This window comes from Natrix helvetica (assembly GCF_964273705.1).
Source record: "Natrix helvetica genome assembly, chromosome: 1".
NCBI classification, from domain to species: Eukaryota; Metazoa; Chordata; class Lepidosauria; order Squamata; family Natricidae; genus Natrix; species Natrix helvetica.
In genome coordinates, this window is record NC_138548.1 from 157,488,650 (window position 1) to 157,513,355 (window position 24,706).

General features: G+C 36.0%; 1 protein-coding gene across 3 annotated transcripts in view; it reads left to right on the forward strand.

The window, feature by feature from the left end:
* PSMD14 (proteasome 26S subunit, non-ATPase 14) overlaps positions 1-24,706 on the forward strand; it is a 62,979-nt gene that overhangs the window by 7,373 nt on the left and 30,900 nt on the right. For all 3 annotated transcript variants that reach the window (XM_081935861.1, XM_081935860.1, XM_081935862.1), the window contains exons 4-8: positions 988-1,040; positions 15,927-15,998; positions 17,162-17,281; positions 18,143-18,213; positions 20,080-20,230. In XM_081935861.1, the coding sequence (XP_081791987.1) occupies positions 993-1,040; positions 15,927-15,998; positions 17,162-17,281; positions 18,143-18,213; positions 20,080-20,230 (462 nt within the window). In that variant the 5' untranslated portion in view covers positions 988-992. The remainder of the gene's footprint in view (positions 1-987; positions 1,041-15,926; positions 15,999-17,161; positions 17,282-18,142; positions 18,214-20,079; positions 20,231-24,706) is intronic.

A 24,706-nucleotide genomic window follows, 5' to 3' on the forward strand; every position in this document is an offset into this window, starting at 1 on the left:
GCATCTCCTAAAGGTTTTGGATAGCCCTCTTGAATATTGTATTCAGTCTAGGTCACAGGTGGGAACCAGGACCTGCCAGATGTTGGTAAACTACAGCTCCAAGCAATTCTAGCCAATATGGACAATGTTGGAGACTTGGGCTGTTCAAACAATTTGAGTGAAATGCTCCTTTAAATCATTTGCACAGTCTTAGTGAGGAATGCTAGATGTTTTTATTCATCCAGAAGTCGGCACTTGGTGACATGCTAATAGTATTAAAAATGTTTCCAGTCATATTACCATGTTGCATGTTAAATATTTTACTATTAAAGCAATATAACAAACAGCAATGAGATTCATTTTCTTTCCACAGTATTTCATATTTAATGATATATGCAACAACTATGTAGCCCTTAATATTTTAACTAAAGGCATTTAATGTTTACTTTATAGTCTTCTTTTGGTGTAATGAGTTCATTAAAAAAAGTGTTTGATGCTAATTCAGAAATCTAATCTGTTCAGTGTCTTTCACATGCAGTTTTGATGCTAACTGACAAGCTGTAAGTTAATTAGCACAGAACTTACTAATGAGGATGTTAAAAATCTTCACTTTTGAATTATTTTTATATTGATGTGTTCTGGATAAATTGAAGGAAATTAATCTGCTGGTGTTGAGTTTTCTTTGGTTTGCTGTACAGATGCTTTTTGGGGGTAGGTGGGATCAGAGGAGGAAATAAATGAATTTTGCAATAAAAAAGAGAGTTAAACAAAAAAGCTTATCTTTTTTAAAACTGGGGATAACCCAAAATCAGTACGCTTAAAGTGCAGTTGTTAATTAGTATGGAAGACAGCTTCTTGAATTAATATGTGGTGTTAATTAACAGGAAGTCTGATGTTGTGTTGTAATTACGACCAATATTTTTGACATAATGAGTGACTGAAGGTGAATTTTATGGAGAACAGTTTGGTAAACACATTAGAACCTAGGTATGCTGTTTGTTTCTTTAGGAAATATGGATCGACTTCTACGACTTGGAGGAGGAATGCCTGGTCTAGGACAGGTTAGTATTCAGATTACCAGTAACCTTTTTTGAATTTAGATTACAAACTTAAAGCTTGCCCCTCCCTGGAAAAATAACCATTTGAGGAATTACAGAATTACAATCCCAGAAATTGTATGTATAGTAAGTGCAGAAAAGTAAGCATGTGTTTTTGATAGATTATTGTGCCTCATTGTAGAAGAGTACTTGCACATTTGCTGTAACAAAACATTGCAGTGTCCTCCTTCACCTTAAAGTTTGACACTGACTTTAATTTTCCAAACAGACCTCATATTTGCTCACTTTTATTAAGAAGCAAGATCTTTTTATTTGCCATATATTATTATACATTCTGATCCGTCAGGTACTGGAAAATTTCACATGATTTTATAAACAAAACCTTCCCCAATTAGTTAGCAGAAGTCATTCTCAAACCTTTTGCGTGTGCTCATTTATGCTGTTGTGATAGGACTACCACTTCTGCTCTATCTCCTCAAAGTGAGATCCCAGATCTGCCCCAAAGTGTTATCCAGCTTTCTGGATCAGGTTTGCAAGAGATTAAAAATCTTCCCACAGGAAGAATATCAGCAATAAAACATAATCACACCCTTGGATCCATCTATGGAATGCACCATCTTTTTCACTCTTGTAATGTTTCTCATCTCTATAGGAATGACAATTTCAATCATGTTCTTGACTTATCCATATAAACAGTAGTTGAAAAGATTGGGCTGCTGGTCTGAGCTCCGAGCTTGGCAATTTGCTTGCCAATTGTTTTTTCATCATTTGAGGAGACATTGTCATTGCGCTTTGAATTGTACTCATCTGTCAGAGCACTGGTCTTTAAATACCTTATGTCAGTGATGATGAACCTTTTCGGCACCGAGTGCCCAAACCCCCTCACAAGAATTCGAACCACCTAATCAGTAACAACAACCAGCCATTCAAAAAGACCGCAACCAGACCATGACTCAGCAGTATCCGAACAAACAACACTAATTTACATCACACAGACTGTACTTAAAACCAAAGACCATGACTCAGTAACAACAGCCAGCCAATCAAACAGTCCGAAGTCAGAATTTGCATCATATAAAAAAATATTTAAAGACCAGCGCTCTAATAGACAAGCACAATTCAAGGCACACTGACGATGTCTCCTTGAATGGTGACGAAACGTTGGCAAGCAAATTGCCAAGCTCAGAGCTCAGACCAATAGCCCAAATACCAACCCAACCTACTTATATTCAAATAAATTTCAGTTGAAAAGATGCCCGTGAATGTTTATATAACTTCTACCCACTGATTTCAAAATAGATAAATGAGAACTATTTTATCAAATAGCAGTGTTGACTTTATTAGTGCTAGACAGATTACTTATTGTCATTTTTAAATTGATACATCATTTATAGTTTGTATATTATTTTAAAATACGATCTACAATAGTAGTAAAATTGTAAGAAAGATCATAACTATTCAGCCAACAATTACCCTAATGAATACTTTGGTGCATTTTTTAATGTAAATGTAAAATGCCTCAGCAAAAAGGAGTGTTCAGACATGACGCTGAAAGGAAAGCAAATTATCTCTCTGTTGTGAAGTCATTCCAAAGTAAAAGTGCCACCACAGAGAAGGCTTGATGTTTTGCAAATGCATAATATATTTCTAATACTCAGAACTATTAATGCACTTCTGAAGATCTCAATGCATGACCTAACTTTACAGATGGAGGTATTCTTTTGGCTACCCAATGGCTAAGGAGCTAGATGTAAAACTATTCCTTTTGACTTCATACTGTGAGCTGCATTTATATCTGTCCATATTTTGAACTATAGACTTTCTGCTTTAATACAATGTAATTTAGGATACAGACATTATTTTTCTCCCTGAAATTGAATATTTCATTGAATTTTTAACACTACACTCTTAGTTTAGGTATTTATTTTAGGTGATTGTGCAACTAATCAAGAGTATAGTGCAGTGATGGCGAACCTTTTTTGGCTCGCATGCTACAAGTGGGAGCGCAGGGGGGGCGTGTGCGGGTGTGCCGCACCCATAATGCAATGTGCGACCTCCCCAGTGCGCATATGCGCACAACAGGCATGACCCCCCCATTTTTACATGCTTTTTTCGCCCTCCTCAGGCTCCAGAGGCTTTATAGGAGCCTGGGGAGGGCGAAAAGAGCCTCCCCCCCCCGGAGGCCCTCCGGAGGCTTCAGGGACTGTCCGGAGGCTTCCCTAAAGCCTTCGGAACGCTTAAAAAGACCCTCTGAGCAAACCGGAAGTGACTTCCAGTTTGCTCGGAGGATTGTTTTGAGCGCTCCAAAGGCTTAAAGGACCGTCCGGAGGCTTCCCTGACACATTCGGAGCGTTCAAAACGACCCTCCGAGCAAACCGGAAGTCACTTCCGGATTGCTCAGAGGGTCGTTTTAAGCGCTCCAAAGGCTTCAGGGACCGTCCGGAGGCTTCCCTGACGCATTTGGAGCGCTTAAAACGACCCTCCGAGCAAACCGGAAGTGACTTCCGGTTTGTTCGGAGGGTCGTTTTAAGCATTTCGAAGGCTTCAGGGATGCATACGGACAGTCCCTGAAGCCTTCGGAGCCCTCAAAACGACCCTCTGAGCAAACTGGAAGTGACTTCCGGATTGCTTGAGGGTTGTTTTAAGCGTTCCGAAGGCTTCAGGGAAGCCTCCGGACGGTCCCTGAAGCCTCCGGGGGGCGGGGGAGGCTCTTTTTGCCCTCCCCAGTCTCCTATAAAGCCTCTGGAGCCTGGGGAGGGCGAAAAATGGCTTTAAAAAAGGGTGAGATCAGCTGGCCAGCGCGTGCATGCGCGCTGGCCAGCTGACAGGGCAGCGTCTCGCGTGTCCTGACAAATGGCTCCGCGTGCCACCTGTGGCACGCGTGCCATAGGTTTGCCATCACTGGTATAGTGTATTACCCAAAGCAGAGTTTTTCTTTTTAAATTTCATAGCAAGTATTTACATTTTGCACTTTCTTCCAGGTGCTTCTTAGTGAACACTCTTTAAAAATACATTTTTAACACCTACCAATTGGAACACTTGCAATTGGGACACTTCTCCTGAGCCTCATTCTTTAACACAATAAGAGATTCATAATTATTGAAGTTTTTCTTAGTCAGAAAATTAGGAAAAGAGACACATGCTGAATTTAATATATTAACTGTTACTTTGTTCTTGCAGTGCAGCATGGTGCAATGGTTAAGGTGCTAGACTGGGAGTGAGGAAACCCAAGTCCTCACTTAGACATGAAAGCCAGATGCTTATTCTTGGGCCAGTCACTTCCAGTTCAGTCCTAATCAGCACACCACTCTGCATAAGATCTTGTTGCATCATGTACTGATAGCTTTCTTGTAAGAACAAGGTGACACAAATAATAAGTAGACTGCAATCATACAAGACAAATACTAGGGAAGAAGCCTCAACTTTGTTGTTTTTTGTCTCCTGCGGGGATCTATTTTGATAGTGCGGCTTTGTGATAGATAAGTCAACGTATTTTTAAAATGAGCAAGAAAATTGATAGCTATCAGCCTCCTTTGGTTAAGTAATGACAACATAATTAAAGTAATCTGTCTCCTTATGACTGACACCTTTTTATAAAATGGATTGTCCAAGATGTGAAGCTAGTCCAATTTGTCCTGGAAGGCAGAAATCTAGAGGCAACTTGCATCTTAACATGGAAGACTGAATGCTGGTTGCCTGGAGCCTCTGATTGAATGGGAACTATACTGCCATTCCACACAGCAAAGCATTAAATCTTTTCAAACAAAAGTAAAGAATTTTGTTGAGTGTTTCCCTCAATGCTATGTCTCATGCTGATCTGGAGGTTCTCAAACATTTGAGAACAGATTTGGGGGTTTAAAAACAATAGGAGAAACAGGTTCAGTTAGTTGAGGTGTCCACTAAAGTCAAGTCTTTCCATGAGCATAAACAACTTAGGGGTGCAATCTGCAGTATTTTCTTACATATAGAATATTATTAATGTATGGAAGTTTCTGAAGTGTGATTGAACAACTATAGAAACAAGTCTTTGATAACATGGGAGAAAAATCCTACTTACAAAGGTGTTGAAGGTATTTTTTAGACTAAAAGCTGAATAGAAGACCTTTGGAAACTCATGAAATTTTGATGCATTTCAGCTTGTTAATGCCCTATCAGCAAAATAAGACGACTTTCACTAACTGTTTCTGTATCCTGCTGCCTTCTAAAAGCTATTGTGAAAAATCAGAGGATTCAACAGGGAAATAGTGGTGGTATGTAGTTTGGAGAGCCCCAAAAGAAAGGAGAAATTGGGGGAAATGATACCATTTTTCTGTAAGTGGAGATAGATGCTAGAACAAATGCCAGTTGTAAGAGTCCATATCATGAATATTGTAATAATAAATTACAATTTACATGTGAAAATAGATTTTGAGTCTCTTTTATCTACTTATATCCATGCTTGGATTTGGATTCCTTCATCACTTACAGGACTGTACAGGATTGTTGATTTGTAGTATAACTAGATTTCTCGGAGGATTTTTGTATCTTAGTACGTAAACTTGGAAGGTGAGCAGAGTTGGTCTAGTTAGCATTTATATAATGGACCAAAATCCCAGACACTCAGTTCAACTGGAATTTTGGGGGAAAAAACAGAAAAACAAAAACAGAAGCCTAGGAAAACCATCTATGCAATCCCGCCAAGGATGGATGCAATCATCAAGAATTGAGATGAACTTTTTACATTTTGTCTCAAGACAAAATGTCTTAGATTTAGACACGTGATTGCTGTAATTGGTAGGATTTCAGCAATTTGAAAGTTACAGTCATTATTATGCATACCTTATATGATGGGGCCTCACAGAACTATCAATGATACATAATCTTCCTATGTTTTAAAAAGATTCCTTTGGGTTAAAAAGATATGCCTGATTAGTTACATATGAATTGTTTTCTATTATAACAAATTCTCATTCAAATACTTCCTTTACTTTTGAAGGTAAAATGTGTTAATGGCTTGATCTCCAGAGTATTTTAACATGAGCATTGTATGTATTGTTCCCTGTTTTCCCATACAATTTAGAATACAGTAAATACTGGTGATAAAATATTTATAATATTTGAAACTTTTCTTCATGAAAAGTAATGCACATTATGTGGAATAAATTTCTATATGTGTGATGTGTTAAGATTACTCTCTTTTAAGTGGAGTTGGTTGTCCAACTTAAAGATGAGAATGCATGTCCAACATAAAGATGAGAATGAGATTTGTATGCCCATGACTGACTTGAATTGAATTTTTTAAAATATATTTCTGAATTTAAAAGCAGTGTATCTAAAATATTGCATACTATGTATGTATAATATCACATAATTATGATAAAAGTCTAGATAAACAATTCCAACATCTAACATACACTTTTAGAATTACACCCAAACTACTTTTGAAATTTCCTCGGTTTTTGAAAACAGTTTACTTTCTTTAGCAAAGAATTCCTATTGTTGCAAGGAAGCAAAGTAGTATACCTACAATTGTGTAAACTAAAAGAAACTGCACTAGTATAGAAGATTGATGAAAGGTCTGAACATGTTAATTAGTACCATTTTCTGCTCTACCTGTCTGTTTCAATGAAGCATATAGAAGTCAAAATCTGACCTCTTGTTTTTGAGGCCACCTGGATATTTTTGTGATACCCTTTGGATTTAGATTAAATGTGGATATAGTTTTCTTGCTCCCGACTATGACTCACTAAATATTTCTGATTATCAGTTGAAGAACTCTGCATACAAGCTTTAGAAGTGGGCAACCTATATCTCTCTTTTCCGTGCTCAAGAAGAGAAGATTACCCGCCTATGATAAGCCAGGGTTTGTTGATTTCATAGTTTGCTTTCAGCTAAGTTCTCAAAACATTGATTTTGGATTCAACACTACATTTGAATGTGACTATTACCTTCTGGAGAAAAGGGTTAACAGTCTTTTAAACTAGTCGATTGTCTTTTTTCTGACACCGAGGTGTATATTAAGGAAGGTAGGGTATGGGTGAATTTTTCAAGAACTAAAAATGTTTTCATGGATTGTGGTTTTTTAAGTTAAAGTTGTAATAAATACACAGTATTCTGCACTATTTTGTTTGTAACAAACATGCAGAAGAGCAAATAATTCTCACTTCCCAAATAGCAGATGTAGGTATGCATGCTTGTTCATAACCTTTATAATGAGCAGTATTAGAACCATTCTCTTGTTCTTACATTTGCTGGTATCCATAATGTACACAAGGCATGTGAGAGATAGGACATAGCTATACAATTGCAGGGTTCTCAACAACGGTTCAGAATTTACCCATGTTATCTGGTAAATTTAAATTAAGTGTTCTTGCTGCATTTCCTCTTCTGAATTTTAAAATGTCATTTCGAGTGCACAATAGCACTGACAGCTGGTGACATGATGACGTGGGTGGGTAAATAACCCAGAGTAACACTGTATACAGCCCTCAAAAAGAGTAACTGAAATGCTAAAAAGTCTGTCCTTCGTTACAGAACACTATATCTTGTCATATTTGCTTAGTGCAACTTCACTTCAGTGCTTTAGATGGTGCCCAGGGGGAATAGCTAGAAAGGTAGATCTTTTATTTTAAAAATGAGCATGGAGGAGGGGTGACCTGTCTCTTAGCCGTGTTAGCACTTCTACTGGAAATAAAGAAGCAAGAATTGCAAATAGCTATTTTGTTTGAATAATCGGCTTGCCAATTAGCCATCAAGTGCTTCCATCTGTGAAATTGTTGATCAGATGGGTTGGTTGGGACACTTCCAGATTAGGGCATTGTACATGGCACTTGAAAACTGTCACTTTGAAAGGTTTCAAGTACTGCACTGCTTGATGCTGTAGAATTGATAAAACCTGTAGCACTTAAAAGACCTGCCACTGATCTAAAAATCTTGTTGAATCTACTACTGGTCTAATATATGTAGATCTTAACCCTGTAATCTAATTTCATTTGAATTATGTAATAGTGATACTTTTTAAAAGAACTAAATGTAAGGACTGTTTCTTTTAATATTTCAGTATAGTAAGGTTACTTTCAGATACTGCCTTAGGCCTTTCCTTTGAAAGCTTTATGAAGTTTGATATTTCAATAGTCTGATGTATTAGGAATTACTGTAATATCTTTTGCTTTGCCCTTTATCTGCCTACAGATAAATTTTGTATTTTAATTAAATCATAGTGACATTTCTAAAGCTATAACCTTTTATAAATATGATCAGTCAGGTTTAAAAGATAGAATAAAAGCATATGTTAAAGAATATTGGTCCACATCTTTTCCTAAATAGTTTCTTGAAAAAAAATATAAATGCAAGATGAGGGGACTTTTTATATTGGTCTTATTATGCTCAGACTGCCCTTTCCTGTTCTGCTCTTTAAATAAATTTTGAAAACATGAGTAGAAGTCCAGTCTTGCTCCCAAAACAGAAAAAAGAAGGAAACTACCGTACACATTTATTCCTATGTATTGGGCTAAGCATATTGGGCTATCCTACACACTACAAATCCTCCTTTGAAGATAGGAAATAATGCCTTCTGCTTGACAAATGTGGACTGAATCTCTATCCTTAAGTGTTACTATTGTATTTAACTTCTTCAGTAATGTAACTGAGTTTAAATGTCTTTAAAGTTTTCCCCCTGAAATACAAATAATAGAAATCTATATTAATATTGAAATTATCCAACAATGAGGTATAGACAACTACTTGCAGCCTTTTTTTCCTTTCCAAAAAATATAGCTTTCAATGTGGCTTGCTCAGAGGAGAGTCACCATATCAACCTGTTTGCATTTCCACTTCTTAAATATTGACGCTTCACTCTTTGACTGCTGCTCTTTTTGTCATGCATTTTCTCTCAAATAATTCATATATATTGTTTAGATTATTTTAAGTCATAAAATCCAAAACACATATATAAGCAATATTCTACATCCTTTCCCTTGATGCTCTTTAAAGTATTGTAAATGTCTCTAGCTTTTCTGTTTTTTATGTTCATAGATGGAAAATAATTTCTACTATACCTAAGAATCTTACAGTACCTTACTATAAAAAAAGATATTTTCTTCCTGTATTGCCTTCGCTTCTTCCAGCCTTATTTCTTTCACAAGTACTTATTGACTGCTATAACGTTATTTAATTATCTACACAGTTTCTCACTACATTTCATAAAGTAGATTCTTTTATGGTTTGTTACTTAGTGGAGTGCAGATATCATCTAGTATAATCTGGGGCCCCAATTTAATGTTCAAGAATAGTCCAATGTATTCTGGATTGGTCTGGACATAGGTATTATGGATCATTACCAAGATCAAAAATGTAAATTAGAAAAATGATCTTTATTTTTCTATACCCTAATATGGAAGAAACATACCTGTATTGCCTTTGCTTTTTAGCAGTCTAGAATGAAATTGGCAAGCAGGGTGATGGGAAGGTGGTATGTGCAAAATGTCATACAGGTTGATACAATGATTTTTAATCCATGCTAATTTTAAATATATGTAAATACATAGCTGTCTGATTGAGACAAACTGATGAAATTTGCAACAATCGTAGTCCCTGCAATGAAAAACTGCTAACAAGTTTGTAATGGGCACAATTAAAAATGTTTTGTGCAAAAAGAACAGGTGTTTGCAACAAATTATGATATCTGTTATGGCTACACTGGAGTTGACTGTTGCTGATTAAGATGGAAATATAAAGGGTTAACTCACTTTTATATTACCTTTCATAAAGTAGAGCAGCATTGAGTCTACAATTTTGGTCATAATTTATGATGGTCATTAAGCAGCCTATCAAACGACTGTGCCCAGTTTTATGACCTTTTTTTAATGGTCATTAAGCAAACACAGAGGTCATTAAGCAAGCTTGCTGTTTGCTAGGGAAAATTTTTTTCCCTCTGAAAACTGAAAGTAAACACTGGTTTCCAGCAAAATCATTGTAAATTGCAGTGATTGCAAGACACAGCAAATGGATGTCATTGAACACTGGTTGCTGAATACCCAAAATGTAGCAGATGGGGGTGGGGAGTAGTGTTTGTCAGAAATTTGAGTCTGAAGCCTGTTGTAATGTTAAGGGGTTGCTAAGTGACCGGTTGTAAGTCAAGGACTACCTGTATACTGATTAAAAACAGAGTCACTGCTCAACCTGAGAATATGGAAGTGGAAATGGAGTGAATCATAAAACAAGGTCATTAAGTAAACACGACAGTCATTAAGGAAGTCTACAGTTCACTATGGAGCATTCTTTTGCCAGAAAGGTGAAGTAAACACTGGTTTCTGGCAAAAACATTGTAAATTGCAGCCATGTGATTGTAGGACATAGCAAATAGCCATAAATGAGGGCCAATTGCCGAGCAACCAAAATGTGGTCAGGTAAGGAGGGACGATGTCAGAATTTTGAGTCCTGAGTAACTTTTTTAGAGGTCTGTCATAGCTTTAAACAGTTGCTAAGAGACCCATCATGCCTCGAGGACTACCTGTATACTGATTAAAATGGAGTCACTGCTCAAAATGAGAATCTGGAAGTGGAAATGGAGTGAATGATAAAATAAAAATATTTCTCCTTTATCCAAAATCTTTCCACACCTCAAGAAATTGTAACAAGGGCCTAGTTGAAAAAGATCACTCTGATTTCAGGGCAGATCTGTCAGTCATTCAGTATTTGCCTTCCTTAATCTTCTGTGATGTTTAATCTAAAGTTCATGAGGTCTAAAAGTACGTAATAGATAAGTTTTGCTTACTGGCCATGCATACCATATCACCAGTATACACAGGCTTCAGTTCCAGATCTTTACTTGTTGATCTGAGCAAGTCTGAATGGGAGTTCTATGCATGTTCCTTTAAGATGCATAGAATCTATTGTGCACCCAGGGAACTTGTAAGTCCTGTCTCCAGTTGTGCAGAAATTCTACTTTCTTTCAAATTTACAGTGTGAGACCTCTGATTCAATTACAGTAAGGCCACACCCAGAGAGTAAATCCAGGTATGCATGGAACTAAAAGAGAAGGACACAACCCATTTCTACAGATCAACAGTCATGGCAAAGGTTATATAACTGGTTGAACATGGCTTGATGTACTTTACAGTGGAGCAGAAGTTTAAGCTTTATTTGGCCTACAACTACTACTACACACAAAAGCTGTCAAACTGGTGGTATTTAGATGTTGTGTTCTATTCCATATATTCATGTTACTAAAATTCTTAGGTGTCCCAATTATTAATTAAAAAACCTTACTTATTTACTTCATTCTGTTTCTGTGCTGTTCCATTCTTAAAGACTTACTGTCAATTGTGCCTAATAACTTGAGAAAGATATTTGCAACTTCTGATACAATTAGGCACAATTGCAATAACATGTTACCATTTCCTTTGTTAAAGAAAATCATTTGTCCCAGACTTCTATTGTAAGTCTGCAGACTGTTGTGCATTTCAGAATACTTGTACCCTTGATTACTTGTAGTCATGTGTGCCTTAACCATTAGATCATTCACAGATTACTTCTGGTATATAGTGCATAATAAACCGTATACATAATACAATTATTTTTAAGAAGAAAATGCCTCTTTTTGTGCCATCTAAGTAGCACACACTCTCAATTGTCTGTAGGTGTAACAGCTGAAAATCTGTACTCCAAGAGTTAAGTCAGCATGAAAGAATTCATTTCCACTTTAATGACCTAGCCTTGCTGGGTTAGGACGATGGGGAACATGCTTCTGACTTGCACTCCTATTGCCAATTAACACCTCCTATAACAGGTTGTCTCAGCTAGTCATTGAGGCAGAGGCAGTAGAAGTAGTTTACATGCATCTTGTTTTTCACACTAGTTGTTTAATACTCACAAAATTAAGTATTAAAAGGTTCCTATTTTTATTTTATTGGGTAAGAATAAACATGACAGTGTTGGATAGTTGTACATTTGCTTATGTCTGTTTTGTTGTGTTTATATTTTAAAGGGGTTTTAACTAAAAAGAATGTATGGAAATAATAATGGATCTAGCTATCTAATAATTTAGTTACAGAGGTATCCTTTTTGACATTTTTAAGAAGTGGACCACTTTTTCCACATTTAAAAACTTTTTTTTAATGTAGCACGCTTAAATGGGGAAGATTATTCAGTAGTTTTAAGGGATTTTCTAGGTCTCTCTTCTTTTTGTTCCTGTGGCTTTATTTATTTTCCATCACTTACATTTAAAGAAATGTATGGTGACGTAAAGGGCAGTGCTCTAAAATGACACTTTGATTCATGATAAATCAGCAGGTATTCTAATAACATAATAAAACTGGCTAAATAATTGATACCAGTTCACACTAAGAGAAAGGTGGAGTAATATACCTAAAAGTGTTAACAAATTTGCTAAAAGGCCTGAGTAGATAACACTTTAAGGCGTTAGTTTTATGCTGTTAGAATGGCAAATGCCTTTTTTAACACTTAGTCAACAAGGGCTGCCCAAGGAAAAGTCACAGCTTTTATAGTTGGATTATATTCGAATGCTCTTGAAGAAAAGTAATGTCTCATTTTAATCTCACTGGATTGATTGTCTTGATCTTTCTTCCATTAGATTTTTAGAAAGATTGTATATGTATTTTAAAATGCAAAAAGGTTTTTTTAATTGTGAAAAACTACCTTAAATTCTGTATTAGCTAATAAGGAATGGCTAAAAGAAATGATTGATGCAGCTTACAGCTGATGCGATTGCCCTGCAGGCAGGTCAGTTCACTGTCTAACACTTGGTAGACAGTTTAGTCAGAAAGAAGCATCTGTTTCTTTTCTTAAAAAGTATAATCAGGAATGATTTTCCTCATTTGTTTTTGTATACACTGGATACAAAAGAACTTTTAAAAGCCATAAAGTTGTGTTATTTTATTTTTGTGGCTTACTTTAGTTGTAAGTAAACGACCAAATTTAAAGGCTTCGGTTTTAGTCTTTGGTGGTGATGTTAACACATTGATTCTCTGGGGATTCTCATGCATCTGGTATATCGGCGAAAAGTATATTTACTTTTCATCACCTTTGTAGATCACTGGTTGGAATGGAAAATGACAGGCAGATGTGGTTTGATGTATAATCTTAACAATTTAATATACAAGTGCTGTGCATCTTCATTAATGTTACCCAGTGGTAAATGGGAAGGGAAGGTAGGGGAGAAAACACAAGAATCTTCTGCATTTTGTGGCATACAGATGTGCCATCTTGCATGTCAGTGAGATTATACATAGTACCGAAGAGTGTAACGTAATCCATTATTCTGGTGGAACTAAGGGTGCCCAATGCGTCTTGCTATCTACAGGCAGTCATTTTCTGGCCAACCTTCTTGATTGTAATTTGGTGGATCAGTATCTGTGTGTTTCTTCTAGTCTCTTAAAAATAATTTGGTGTAAATTACTGTAGTAATTACTAAATAAAAATTGTTTAGTTTTGTATTTAGGATGGTAACTAAACAACTTACATGACTGAAGATTTTAAATACAGTTTTGTTTAAATAGACATCCAGAATTTTGCTTCAAAACAGTACCACAACGAATCAAATTTGTGTCATTGCTCTGAAAGTATTCATTCTGAAATACCATAATAATATTCAGAAAAAGTGTTTGATGGGGTAGTATATTTTCAAATGAATATGCAAATAGGCTCTATGGCTGAATTGGCACATGTAAGACTAGTTAAAGATAGCAAGCCTAGGATAAAAGAATTGATTCTCAATATTATCTGAGAAACATATACCAGTGGAATGGCAACATGCAATGGAATTGATTCATTTGCCATTATTAATGTCCTGAACACCAGATCTATTCTAACAATTGAGGAACCCTCAAGATTAAGCACTGTAGTAGAATGAGAAGTCCAGTTGACCAAATGGCTTATATCAAATGAAACTATCTAGTTTTTCCTTGTTAATCATAACATTTGACATAATATTTTAAATCAACTATTTGAATACAGTATATGGTGTAGAGCACATTAGGGAAATTTGTTTAGGAAAATTTGGAAGATAGAAGAGGGAATAGCATATAGCTGTATATTAACTTTTGGTTAAATTAAGAAACTTCACTGACAACAGTGATGGCAAAGCACTAATATTTAAAAACCCATAGGGAAAAAGATCTTCTCTAAGCAAATGCACAAAATAACACAATAGTTCAAAAATTGGTATTAGCAGAATGAAATATTAAAAGTTGCATTCTGTACTTAGTATTATTCTAAATAGTAATATAAGGACCAATTGTGTGATAAATCCAAATTATTTAACAGTAATACTGCTTTTTTTCAGAAATCAATTGAAAATGACAATTGTGTATAAAAAGTGGAAATAGAATTGAATATTTCAGAGTTCCGAGCGGTAATGTGGAGAGATCAAAATAGCTGAAACTTTGTTACAAACTTTCTGCCACTAAATTTTATATCTTTTAATATAGTCCTTCCTTATAGAGCATTCTTAATAGTTACCCATGTTCCCTATTAATTATTTTCATAATGGCTATCATGAAACTTCTGTTTCACTGTACAACTTTTGCCATGAACTGTTCTCTCATTTATAATATTTAGGTCATTTGCTGGATTTAAAAGCAGGATTTCTGAATTGTGGGCTGAATTCTTTGAATATCCATCTTTGAAGATTCACATATTGATATTTTAGGGCTAAGTAGATCTTCATTATATTTAAATAGCTTAAATAATTTTAAATATAATGAAGCAAATTAATAAATGGTTATGTAGAAATGCTTATTTCATGCTTGATCATTAGTGTATATTGGTGGTAGTGGATTCTGTGAAGTTATCCTTGGTTACAAACCACAATTAAAATTTTATTTTGTACTACATTATTATTCATAAGAATAGCATATTTTTAATTTTGAAGTTCTGTAGATGGCATTCTGCACTTGAACAATACATAATTTTGGCCTTGGTCGTCATTCACACCTGGGACAATTGTGCTAATTTTTTATTAGCTACTCATAAAGCAAAGAGCAGAGTATTTTGTTCACAGCTTTTCTGCCTAGGGATTGGAGGTCCATTTTTTCTCTCACTGCACCAATGGATCTGCAAAATGCTCCTGTAGCCTTTTTCCAAGTTCTCTTTAAGTAAAAACTGATGAAGCAAAGGGAAATTGTGTTTGTGTTGGTGCCAGTTAATCATGCTAGCCTAGCAGCATTTATATTCACACCACTGTAAGAAACATGTAGTTAATTGGAGATTGTGTGTATGTGAGAAGGAGAGGGAGAAAGAACAGTATGTATAATGTATTATTATTATTATTCTGGCTAGATAAATGCTGTACAACCAAATAGATTTGACTGGAATTGAGAAATGTATAAATAATAATCAGCATTGTATGAATTGGAGAAGGATCTGTGTAATCTTCATAGGTGCAGGGCCAATGCTAACAGTCATAGGGTTCCTGTATTGTAATACAATGTGACATGTAAGGTTTTGGCTTAATGTATAGAAATAACCATGATGCTTATTCATCAAACCATGGCACTGGGGTATTGCAATGTGTGAAGCCAGTTAGTGACTTGCTGAAAAACAGGAGTTTATGACAGATGCAGAGTTTAAAATAGGTCTTCTAATTCATAGTTCAATGTCTTACTAAGCTTGTTTTCATATGGGCAGGGAAGAATATTGAATGTTTCACATAGATGGAAACAACCACAATAGCTTTGTATCTTCATATGAGTCTTTTTAAATGGTCTGGGAAGAAAAAGTTGAAACCATTCTATAGTAAGAGTAGGGGTTTGGGATTGCTGCTATCATTTTTGTTTCAAAATTCTGTATTTAATAAAACTGAATGTATTCCTCCAGGGTCTTTTTAGATGAAGCTCATTTTATTTATAAAATAGAGTTGTGTATATTATAGAGTGTTGTGTCTTTATCTAGGGACCTCCAACGGATGCACCTGCGGTTGACACAGCTGAGCAAGTTTACATTTCTTCACTTGCACTTCTAAAGGTAAATATTTGTGTGTGTTTTTTAGTATTGTGCAAAGCACTGAATATATTACAAGTGGGATGTTTCTGCTGTGTCTTGTATCAAAAGTTACATTTTCTGGGGTATTTAAAAATAAGATATGAGAAATGGGAAATCCGATGCTCTCCAGGTGTTGCAAAAGTACATCTCACAACTCCCAAAAGCAATGGCAAAGGATGCTGAAAGTGATGTGGTCAAGCAACATCTAGATAACGCTACCTTTTAGATACAATCATTTGTCATATTTTTACTTCCGTTCAGTTTTTCCTCCTGGCCAGTAAAAATTGCTCAACACTTAGCATTTAATGACTAGGTTTGGTTCTCATTGAACTCTTTATGGATTCTTTGTCCTTCATTTTTTTCTCCACTGTATATTCTAAGTGGTTGATGGTATACTGGCAAATATCTTTAATTTTACTACTATGGGCAGCTATCTGTTCCATGCCTATAGATGCTATACACATAACCTCTAAATGTGACTATTCAAATTATTCATGGTTTTTATATATAGTACAATATAGGATACAAAGTAAAATGGTGCTATCTTTATAAATCCCACTATATGGCATATATTGCATGATCCTAAATGAGAAGCTAGTAAGGCACTGATTGTGATAGTCTGTTGTTCTCAAACCTGGGCAATAACTGGCACACTGATCAAAGAAGAGAAAAGCTATTTTATGGCCAGAGATGACACTTGTACTATAAAAGCAGAGAGGCTTTTCCCCCACCAATGTCTCACTGTTCTATGTCGTTGTGCTCTTCGTAGGTCTCCAGGTTCTTTTTCCAATGAAGATATTTTGAGCATAGATTTTGTAGATTGTTTTATACAAACAGAACTAATAGGAAGGAATCATATATTTTATGAAATACTCTTTTCTCTTTTTAAATGCATCGTCTTCTGAGATATGATCCATTCTTTTGCCAGCTCATTGTCTTTTGCTATCAGAATCTTGATTTCTCCAATAACAGCTTACTATGAATCTGTGTGTAAGACAGATCCTATAGTATTTTCAGAGAAAGCTGCTTTTGGCCTTAGAGCTCTTAAAGATGTGAATATATAATAGAAAAAGAAATTTAAAAACCACCAGAGAATCAAGCATCTGTTCCTTAAATATTATTCAGTAGAATTCTGATCTTTCCAGATGTTGAAGCATGGTCGAGCTGGTGTTCCCATGGAAGTTATGGGACTCATGCTTGGAGAATTTGTTGATGACTACACTGTCAGAGTGATTGATGTGTTTGCTATGCCACAGTCAGGAACGGTGAGTTCTTTCCGTTAGCACATGTGCTAAAACACTGTTATAATTGTACCTTAAAAATGTTCTTCCCCAACATACTTAATTTTTTGAAGAAAATATTCATACATGCAGTGCATATATCCAAGCTTATAAATAATGTGATGCTCTTATGTTCTATATAACTTTTCCAGTCATAAATAGCTATGTTGTTTTGTAATTAGATGTTGTCAATTGCATGAAGCATTAGATTGAAAAATTCAATCTGTCAGGTGCAAACAACCAGGCTCATACTTGATGATTTAAATTAATTGTTTTATTGCTCAAGCCTATGCACAGGACGTTCTCAGATTGATGGTTTGTACCTGGTTGAGGCTAGATAAGCTTGAAGAGCATTCAAGGGTGGTGGTATCAGACTTTGCCCTCTTGTGCTCACATAAGAATTCTAGCCTAAGTCCGCTTTTGACTCCTCAAGCTCATTCTTTCCTTCTAAAATGTATCTCTAATTTTTTTTTAAATATTGCATTTATAAACTTTGGATATTAATTAAAAAGCTGGATTTTGATGTGAAAGCTACTGGCTAAGTGCCATAAATAGTGGTGATTTACTTTTTGAATTGCTCTCAAAGCATGATTAGACTGGATACATGGTAGGGAATGAAGTAAAGAATCTTAGACAAAGCAGTCACAGCTCACTTCATAGAATCTTCTAGGCTTAAATTACTATGCACTCCTAAAAGAGAGCAGTGAATACAAATGAATTAAATGTGTTTGTTAAAAAATATTTTTGTGATTTCTGAAATTTCTCTTAGTTAGTAGATCATATTACTACTATTCTGAATTGATCATGAAAGTTTAATTGCCTTTGTTAATCTGCTTCTAAATGCAGGGAGTCAGTGTGGAGGCAGTTGATCCTGTGTTTCAAGCCAAAATGTTGGATATGTTAAAACAGACTGGAAGGTTAGGATTTTCTTTATTGACTATAAAATATGTTATAATAACAGCCAAGTCCTCTTGATTCCCTATCCTATCATTTACTACTGTTTAAATATAACCTTGTTCCTTCTGGGTGATTTATATGATAGATTGCTTACATTTAATAATGGATTTAATATATTGTCAAAAGCCAGCTAAGTGTTTTCAGATTTCCATCACTGTTTTTCTCCAGGTATGGAGCAATTACAATATTCAATAAGAAGTTAAATTTCTGTAAACATAATGGAAAAGGGACAATTAACCACCCTTTTCCAACTTTTCAACCACAGTTCTGTATACCAAACAAAAATAATCTGGAAAAAAATCATTTTTTAAAAAAAATCAGGACTTCATTTGGAATGTCTCAACAGGTGCCATCTTTGTGCTGAAATTTTTATACTAATATAAAAACTTTAAAAACCTTATCATGTTTCCTCGAAAATAAGGCAGGGTTTTCTTTTGCCCCATGAAATATGGCCTTGGGCTTATTATAGGGGGAGGGATCATTGTTTTGGGGTTGCTAGGCAGCTGGTCCCTTGCGAACTGGCTCCCAAAGAGCCCGACACAGCCTCAGGGGCAAAGCAGCCATGAGGTGACCACGCTCACGAGCAACTGCCCGGCAAACCCTCTCTCCAGCTGGGCAGAGCGCCATTCACTGACCTAGGGTGTATCCCTAAGACGCCAAGGCACGTGGCGCTCTTCCCGCTCCCCATCTCCCGCGGCTTGGCACATTCGGGATACCCCCTAGGTAAGTGCATGAAGCTGTGCCCGGCTGGAAAGGGGTTGCGCGAGCGCCTGTTCCGCCCCTGCCGCGCTCCGAGCATAACTTCTTCTCCGGCTTCCAAACTCCAAAACCCACCTGTCAAGTCTTCCAGCAGCGGCCGCTCTAGGAGTGTGCTCTATGGTTGTGGGCCAGCTGCCGGATAGAGAGTCTGGGTTGGGGAGCAGGCAGAGCACCACGTACCTTGGCGCCTTAGGGATACCCCCTAGGTCAGTGAATGGCGCTCTGCCCGGATAGAGACGGGGTTTGCCGGGCAGCTGCTCATGAGCATTGTCACCTCATGGCTGCTTTGCCCCTGAGCTGTGCCCAGCTCTTCGGGAGCCAATTCGCAAGGGAACAGCCGCCCGGCAACTCGCCCCTCCGGCCAGGCAGAGCACCGATCACCAACCTAGCGGTATTCCGAAGGCACCAAGCAACGTGACCGCCTTTCCCCCCTCCGGCCACCGCAGCTTGGCGCCTTCGGGATACCGCTAAGTCAGTGAGCGGTGCTCTGCCTGGCTGGAGGGGGGGTTGTCCATGGGACTTATTTTCGGGGGTGGGCTTATATTTTTGCCCACGCGAAAAATGTGGCAAGGCGTTAGTTTCAGGACAGGTCGTATTTTCGGGGAAACACGGTATAAAGATTAATGTGAACAAAAGTCTTGACCACCGAATTGCTTTTTGAGCAAATCTCTACTTCTGTTTTAATTGATATTTAATCTTTTGATGTCATTTGATCCAATCATCCATGCTTGATATAGATATTCTGCAGTGAAAAGCCAACTTGGTTCTAGTGTGTTCAGAGGAGATATTTCCCAAAATATGGAAAGGATAAAAATTGGATGGGAGGTGTGGCAACAGGATGAAAAACTGAGAGCCTGACCTACACTTGTTACTACACCTCCCTTAATGCTAGCACTTCTTCACCACATTTTCATGTTTTTATTATAATGTGCTGAGCATAAATATAAATGTTTCTCCTAGTGCTTTCTTTTACCTTAGTAATTTCTTATGCTTCTATAAATTACACTGTTGCCTTTCATATGTCCTGCTGCAAATAATTGAACTTCCCAATGCTTCCTTTTTTCCAGGCCCGAGATGGTTGTTGGCTGGTATCACAGCCATCCTGGTTTTGGCTGTTGGTTGTCTGGTGTGGATATCAATACACAACAGAGCTTTGAGGCCCTTTCAGAAAGAGCTGTAGCAGTAGTAGTGGATCCCATTCAGAGTGTAAAAGGAAAGGTATGTGCTAGCTTATATTAATTAAATTATTATTATTATTATTATTATTATTATTATTATTATTATTATTATTATTATTATTATTATTATTATTTATTATTATTATTATTACTACTATTACTATTATTACTATTATTACTATTATTATCACATCTTGTATTATGGGTTCTTTTACATGGAAAATTTTGGAAAATATGGTATGTTATTTCAACCATCTCTTCAGATAAAAATATGAGAATTGTCTTTCCCCTTTTTTTTCTTAAATTAAATATACCTGGCTTGAGGTATATAATTTTTTTTTCACTTCCTTTAATTTTCTGTACTTTTTTTCTTGAAGAACTATTTGATCTTTATGGGTAAATTAAAAAGAAACTTTTAAAGAACTTTCCTAGTACATTTCTATTAAATCCAATACAATTTGTATCTTAGGGTCAAGACTATAAATACAATTTAGGTTGGTAAAACCTTCAGTCTTTTCAAAATGAAATAGCAGTTCAAGATAGATTAAATCCTTCTCTAGAGATACATAATGTTCATTCTTGAGATGGAAGAATACTTTTTACATATTCTCCAAAATAAAAATTTCTCTAACAACCATTTGCAATCATTCACATTTTAGGGCAAGTTTGCAGATGAATGATTATGCAGAATCCTTATGAAAAGAGATTAACTTGCAAAGCATATTGGGTTATAGTTTGTCCTTTGTTGAAATCTCTTTTGTTCTTGTTTGATTCTTTTTTTATTTCTTTCTAGCCCCATATGCCATTTTCCTATTTCCTGCCTCATGACAGCAGGGAGCAGCTCTATTATCACCTTCACAGAGCTGTCTGCAAATGTGAGAGGCAATTCGATTTTGCTCAGCCACAGGGAGAGTGGATTAGAAAAACTACAGAACATAGAGAAATTGGCTAGGTGGTTACTGCTTTAAAATACTGCTGAGGTGTTTTGTTTCAGCATGCTTTCCTATTGTATTACAGAATAGTCATTCAATTAATATGTATGACATTTGTGCAATGTTATAAATATTTTAAGTATTTAAGTTTTTGTGTTAATGGATCTGTGATCGTAAGCTGGTTAACCAACTATAAATGTTGCCACTTTCTTGATAGGATGAAATGATCACTTGTATGAGTATAATAATAGCAACATATGGCCGTTAACTCTTAATTTTCTTTTTAAATGTCAGTATATTTCTATATGTGTGTCCATTTAATAATCCCTCTCCCCAACAAAAAACCTCAAATGAGGTGACTTAAATATGTAATTGTAAAATACAAAATTATGCTTAGCATTTCAGATTGCAATGATATTAGGAAAGGAGAAAAAAAAATCTAAGGCAAAGAAATTACTTCGCAGCTTCAAAATTTCTCTTATGTTGCAAAACAATGCTTTTGTATTATTACAACTACCATTGATTCAGCTTGACAACTACAGTGAGGATTTGGGCATTGTGGATGTTTCTATATTCTGTATTCCCAGGCATTTTTTGTAATTCACTTAACTTTTCTTGATAAATCTATCAAATATAATCCCATTTCATTAGACACTTCTATAATTGATTGGATACATTTATAGTTGATTGGGTAAGCTTTTGTATTTCTCTGGAATTCTTATGTTAATATCTATATTTTCTAAAATTAAACTTATCGTATTTTTCGGAGTATAAGACACACCTTTTCCCTCAAAAAGAGGCTGAAAATCTGAGTACGTATTATACATTGAATACAGCATTTTTTGCTTCCCAAAACCCCACCCACTTCACCAAAATGGCCGTGCAGAGCCTCTAGGAAGTTTTCAGAAAGCTCCTGGGGGCTGGGGAGGGCAGAAATGAGCAAAAAACGAGGAGGAGCACTCTATAAGCTTCCTAAAGGCTATCCATGCCCTTTTTTTAAACGAAAAAATGGGCCCATTTTCACAAAAATTGGCTTTTTTTGCTCATTTTTGGCTCCCCCAAGCACCAGGAGCACTCTGCAAGCTATTCATGCCTTTGAGGGGGGGGGGGGGAACAGACCTGTTTTTGTGAAAAACGGACCGTTTTGGGGAGGTTTGCAGAGTGCAAAAACTTTTTTAAAAAATTTGCTTCTTCAAAACCTTGGTGGGTCTTATACTCCGGTGCGTCTTATACTCTGAAAAATATGGTAATGAGAGAAATGTACTTATAGTTTGGAGAATGAATTCTACAATTTTTCATAGAGTATCCCCTTTCCTGATGAATCAGATTAATTCTTTAGAATATTCTCCAGCTCATTTGTGTACCTGAATATTAGGTAGCAGCTGAAAGATAGGAGTATTTTTGCCTAATCTACCTTGTTGTGCCAACTTTGTTTCTGACAAGGCCTCAGACCTGATGGTATTACATTTGGTCTACATTATTGCTGTGAAGTTTTATATTTACTAGAAACTTGAGAACTTGGGCCAGATTGTTGCAGTGAAAATGCTGATGTGTGCTTCTACCTATCCTGGAAGGAGTGTTTTAGTTACCTATTTACTTTCAATGTTACCAAATAGCCTTCCTGAACAGGGTGCCTTCATTCCACACCTAATCCTTTATTTATAAGCAAATCCATAAAATATCAACTTTTCAATCTTGATGTCAGCAAAAAGTTCACAAAGATTTGGCAGAGCATGTCTTATTTAACTGATCAAATAAACCAACTTTATATTCCTTTCTTTTATCTCTAACAATCTTAATATTCAATTCAAATATTGTTGTAGGATTTGATTTCTCTTCAATTCTTATTTATCCCCATTGCACAAATTTCTTCAAGACTTTAAAAGCCATTTTTATAACAATAGAAAACATTTTCCTGGCCATTCTCTTGGTTAATCATTTTTCTTTTAATTTTTAAAACTTTAGCCAGTTTCTTTTGTATATCCAGTAAAGTGTCCTTTTCCAAATCATTATCCCGGCACGTCATTTGTAATTCTACTTCCGGTATTTGTTAAGGTTTCCGATGTTTTGTATCCTATTCTAAGTACCGGTATTAACTTGTATGAAGAACATGTTTGTATTTGATGACTTTTTAGATTTGTCATTCTGAAGGTCTTCAATAGCTTTAAAAAGGTTAATAGACAATTTCTGAAAGTGAGTAGAAAGTGAGGTTTGCAAACGAAGTGTCCTTTAAAAGACTCTGCTAGATTGTGAGCAAGAGGGATGATCTTGTTATTTCTTGGTGCTCAAACCCGTGGAAAACCTATATCCTGTGGTCTCCTTGCAAGCAGGAACCATCTGTGCATGCGTGGGTGATCTCCCATCCTCATCTTATCTAGAGATGTTCCATGGAGCCAGTCTTCTCACTGGTTTCTTGGTCTTTCTTCAGTTGTCAGCTCCATTTTCATGGAGATGTCTTCAGTTTGCCGTGCCTACCCTGGAATCCAAATTGAGGATGCTGGAATCCAATTCCTATTCCTTTCTTTTTCCAGAAAAATAGAAACAGCTTTTTCATTTTTATAACCCAATATCTGCTACTACCATCATAAGAAAAGAAACCCAAACCACACACTTTGATGCCCCAAGCACAGAAAGAATTGAAAAGATCCGGAAAGATAATTTTATTGGAAAGAAAAGAAAGTACTGATAAAGGTTAAAAGAGTACCTTCAAATTAGTTATTGTCCCAAATACTTTGAGATTGACAAAAAGAAAGCAGCTAGTTGAAAGTGTAACAATCCCAAATACATGCCCACTTCTATAACTTCGGAAAATATATCAAATTCCCTTCCAAAACCAAACTCAATTTCAATGTACCACCTTAATTTATACTTCCATTTCATCAAAGCCTGAATTTATACAATATTCTTGGCAGAGTTAATTACTTGAGTGTGGTTTGTAGAAATATCTTGTTGATTCATAACTGCAAACACCAAAAACTGTTGTGTGCCATCTGCTCTGAGCACTAGCGTAGCACACTTTGGTATGTCTTTGCTTCTCCCCAAGCCACATTGGATCATCTGGTCTCTTGGTGTTTCTGTAGCTTCAGTTTTTCTTAATTTTTTGTGCTTCTGATGGTTTGCCTTCATTGGCTTCTCCACTTTTATATGGTCTCCCATCCAAAACCAGCTCTTCGCTAATTCATTTTATACAGCTATCACTTAACTGATTCTAGGTCTGGAGAGTTCTTTGGCCTGTAAGCCTACTAAGAGTGTAATATCTTCCCAGTGTCAGAACATGACAAGTTTTTGGATTTCAATATTTAGGTGAGAGGTTTACATATAACAATGGATGCAAACCCCTCACCTACAGTATCCCTATATATATAACATACTCTGTTGATTAAATTTCAGCCAAATGTACCTTATTTCTGCTAAACCAATGTGTCTCTAAAATATAGATGAAGAATCCTTAAAATACTTACAATAGAAACATTCACTAGAAAGGAGGAGCTGAAATGTCTCCATCTTAATAAAATATCTATCTTTATACCAATTGCTGGTTACATGAGCAATCCTATTATGTATTATGAGTAACTTTCAAAAAC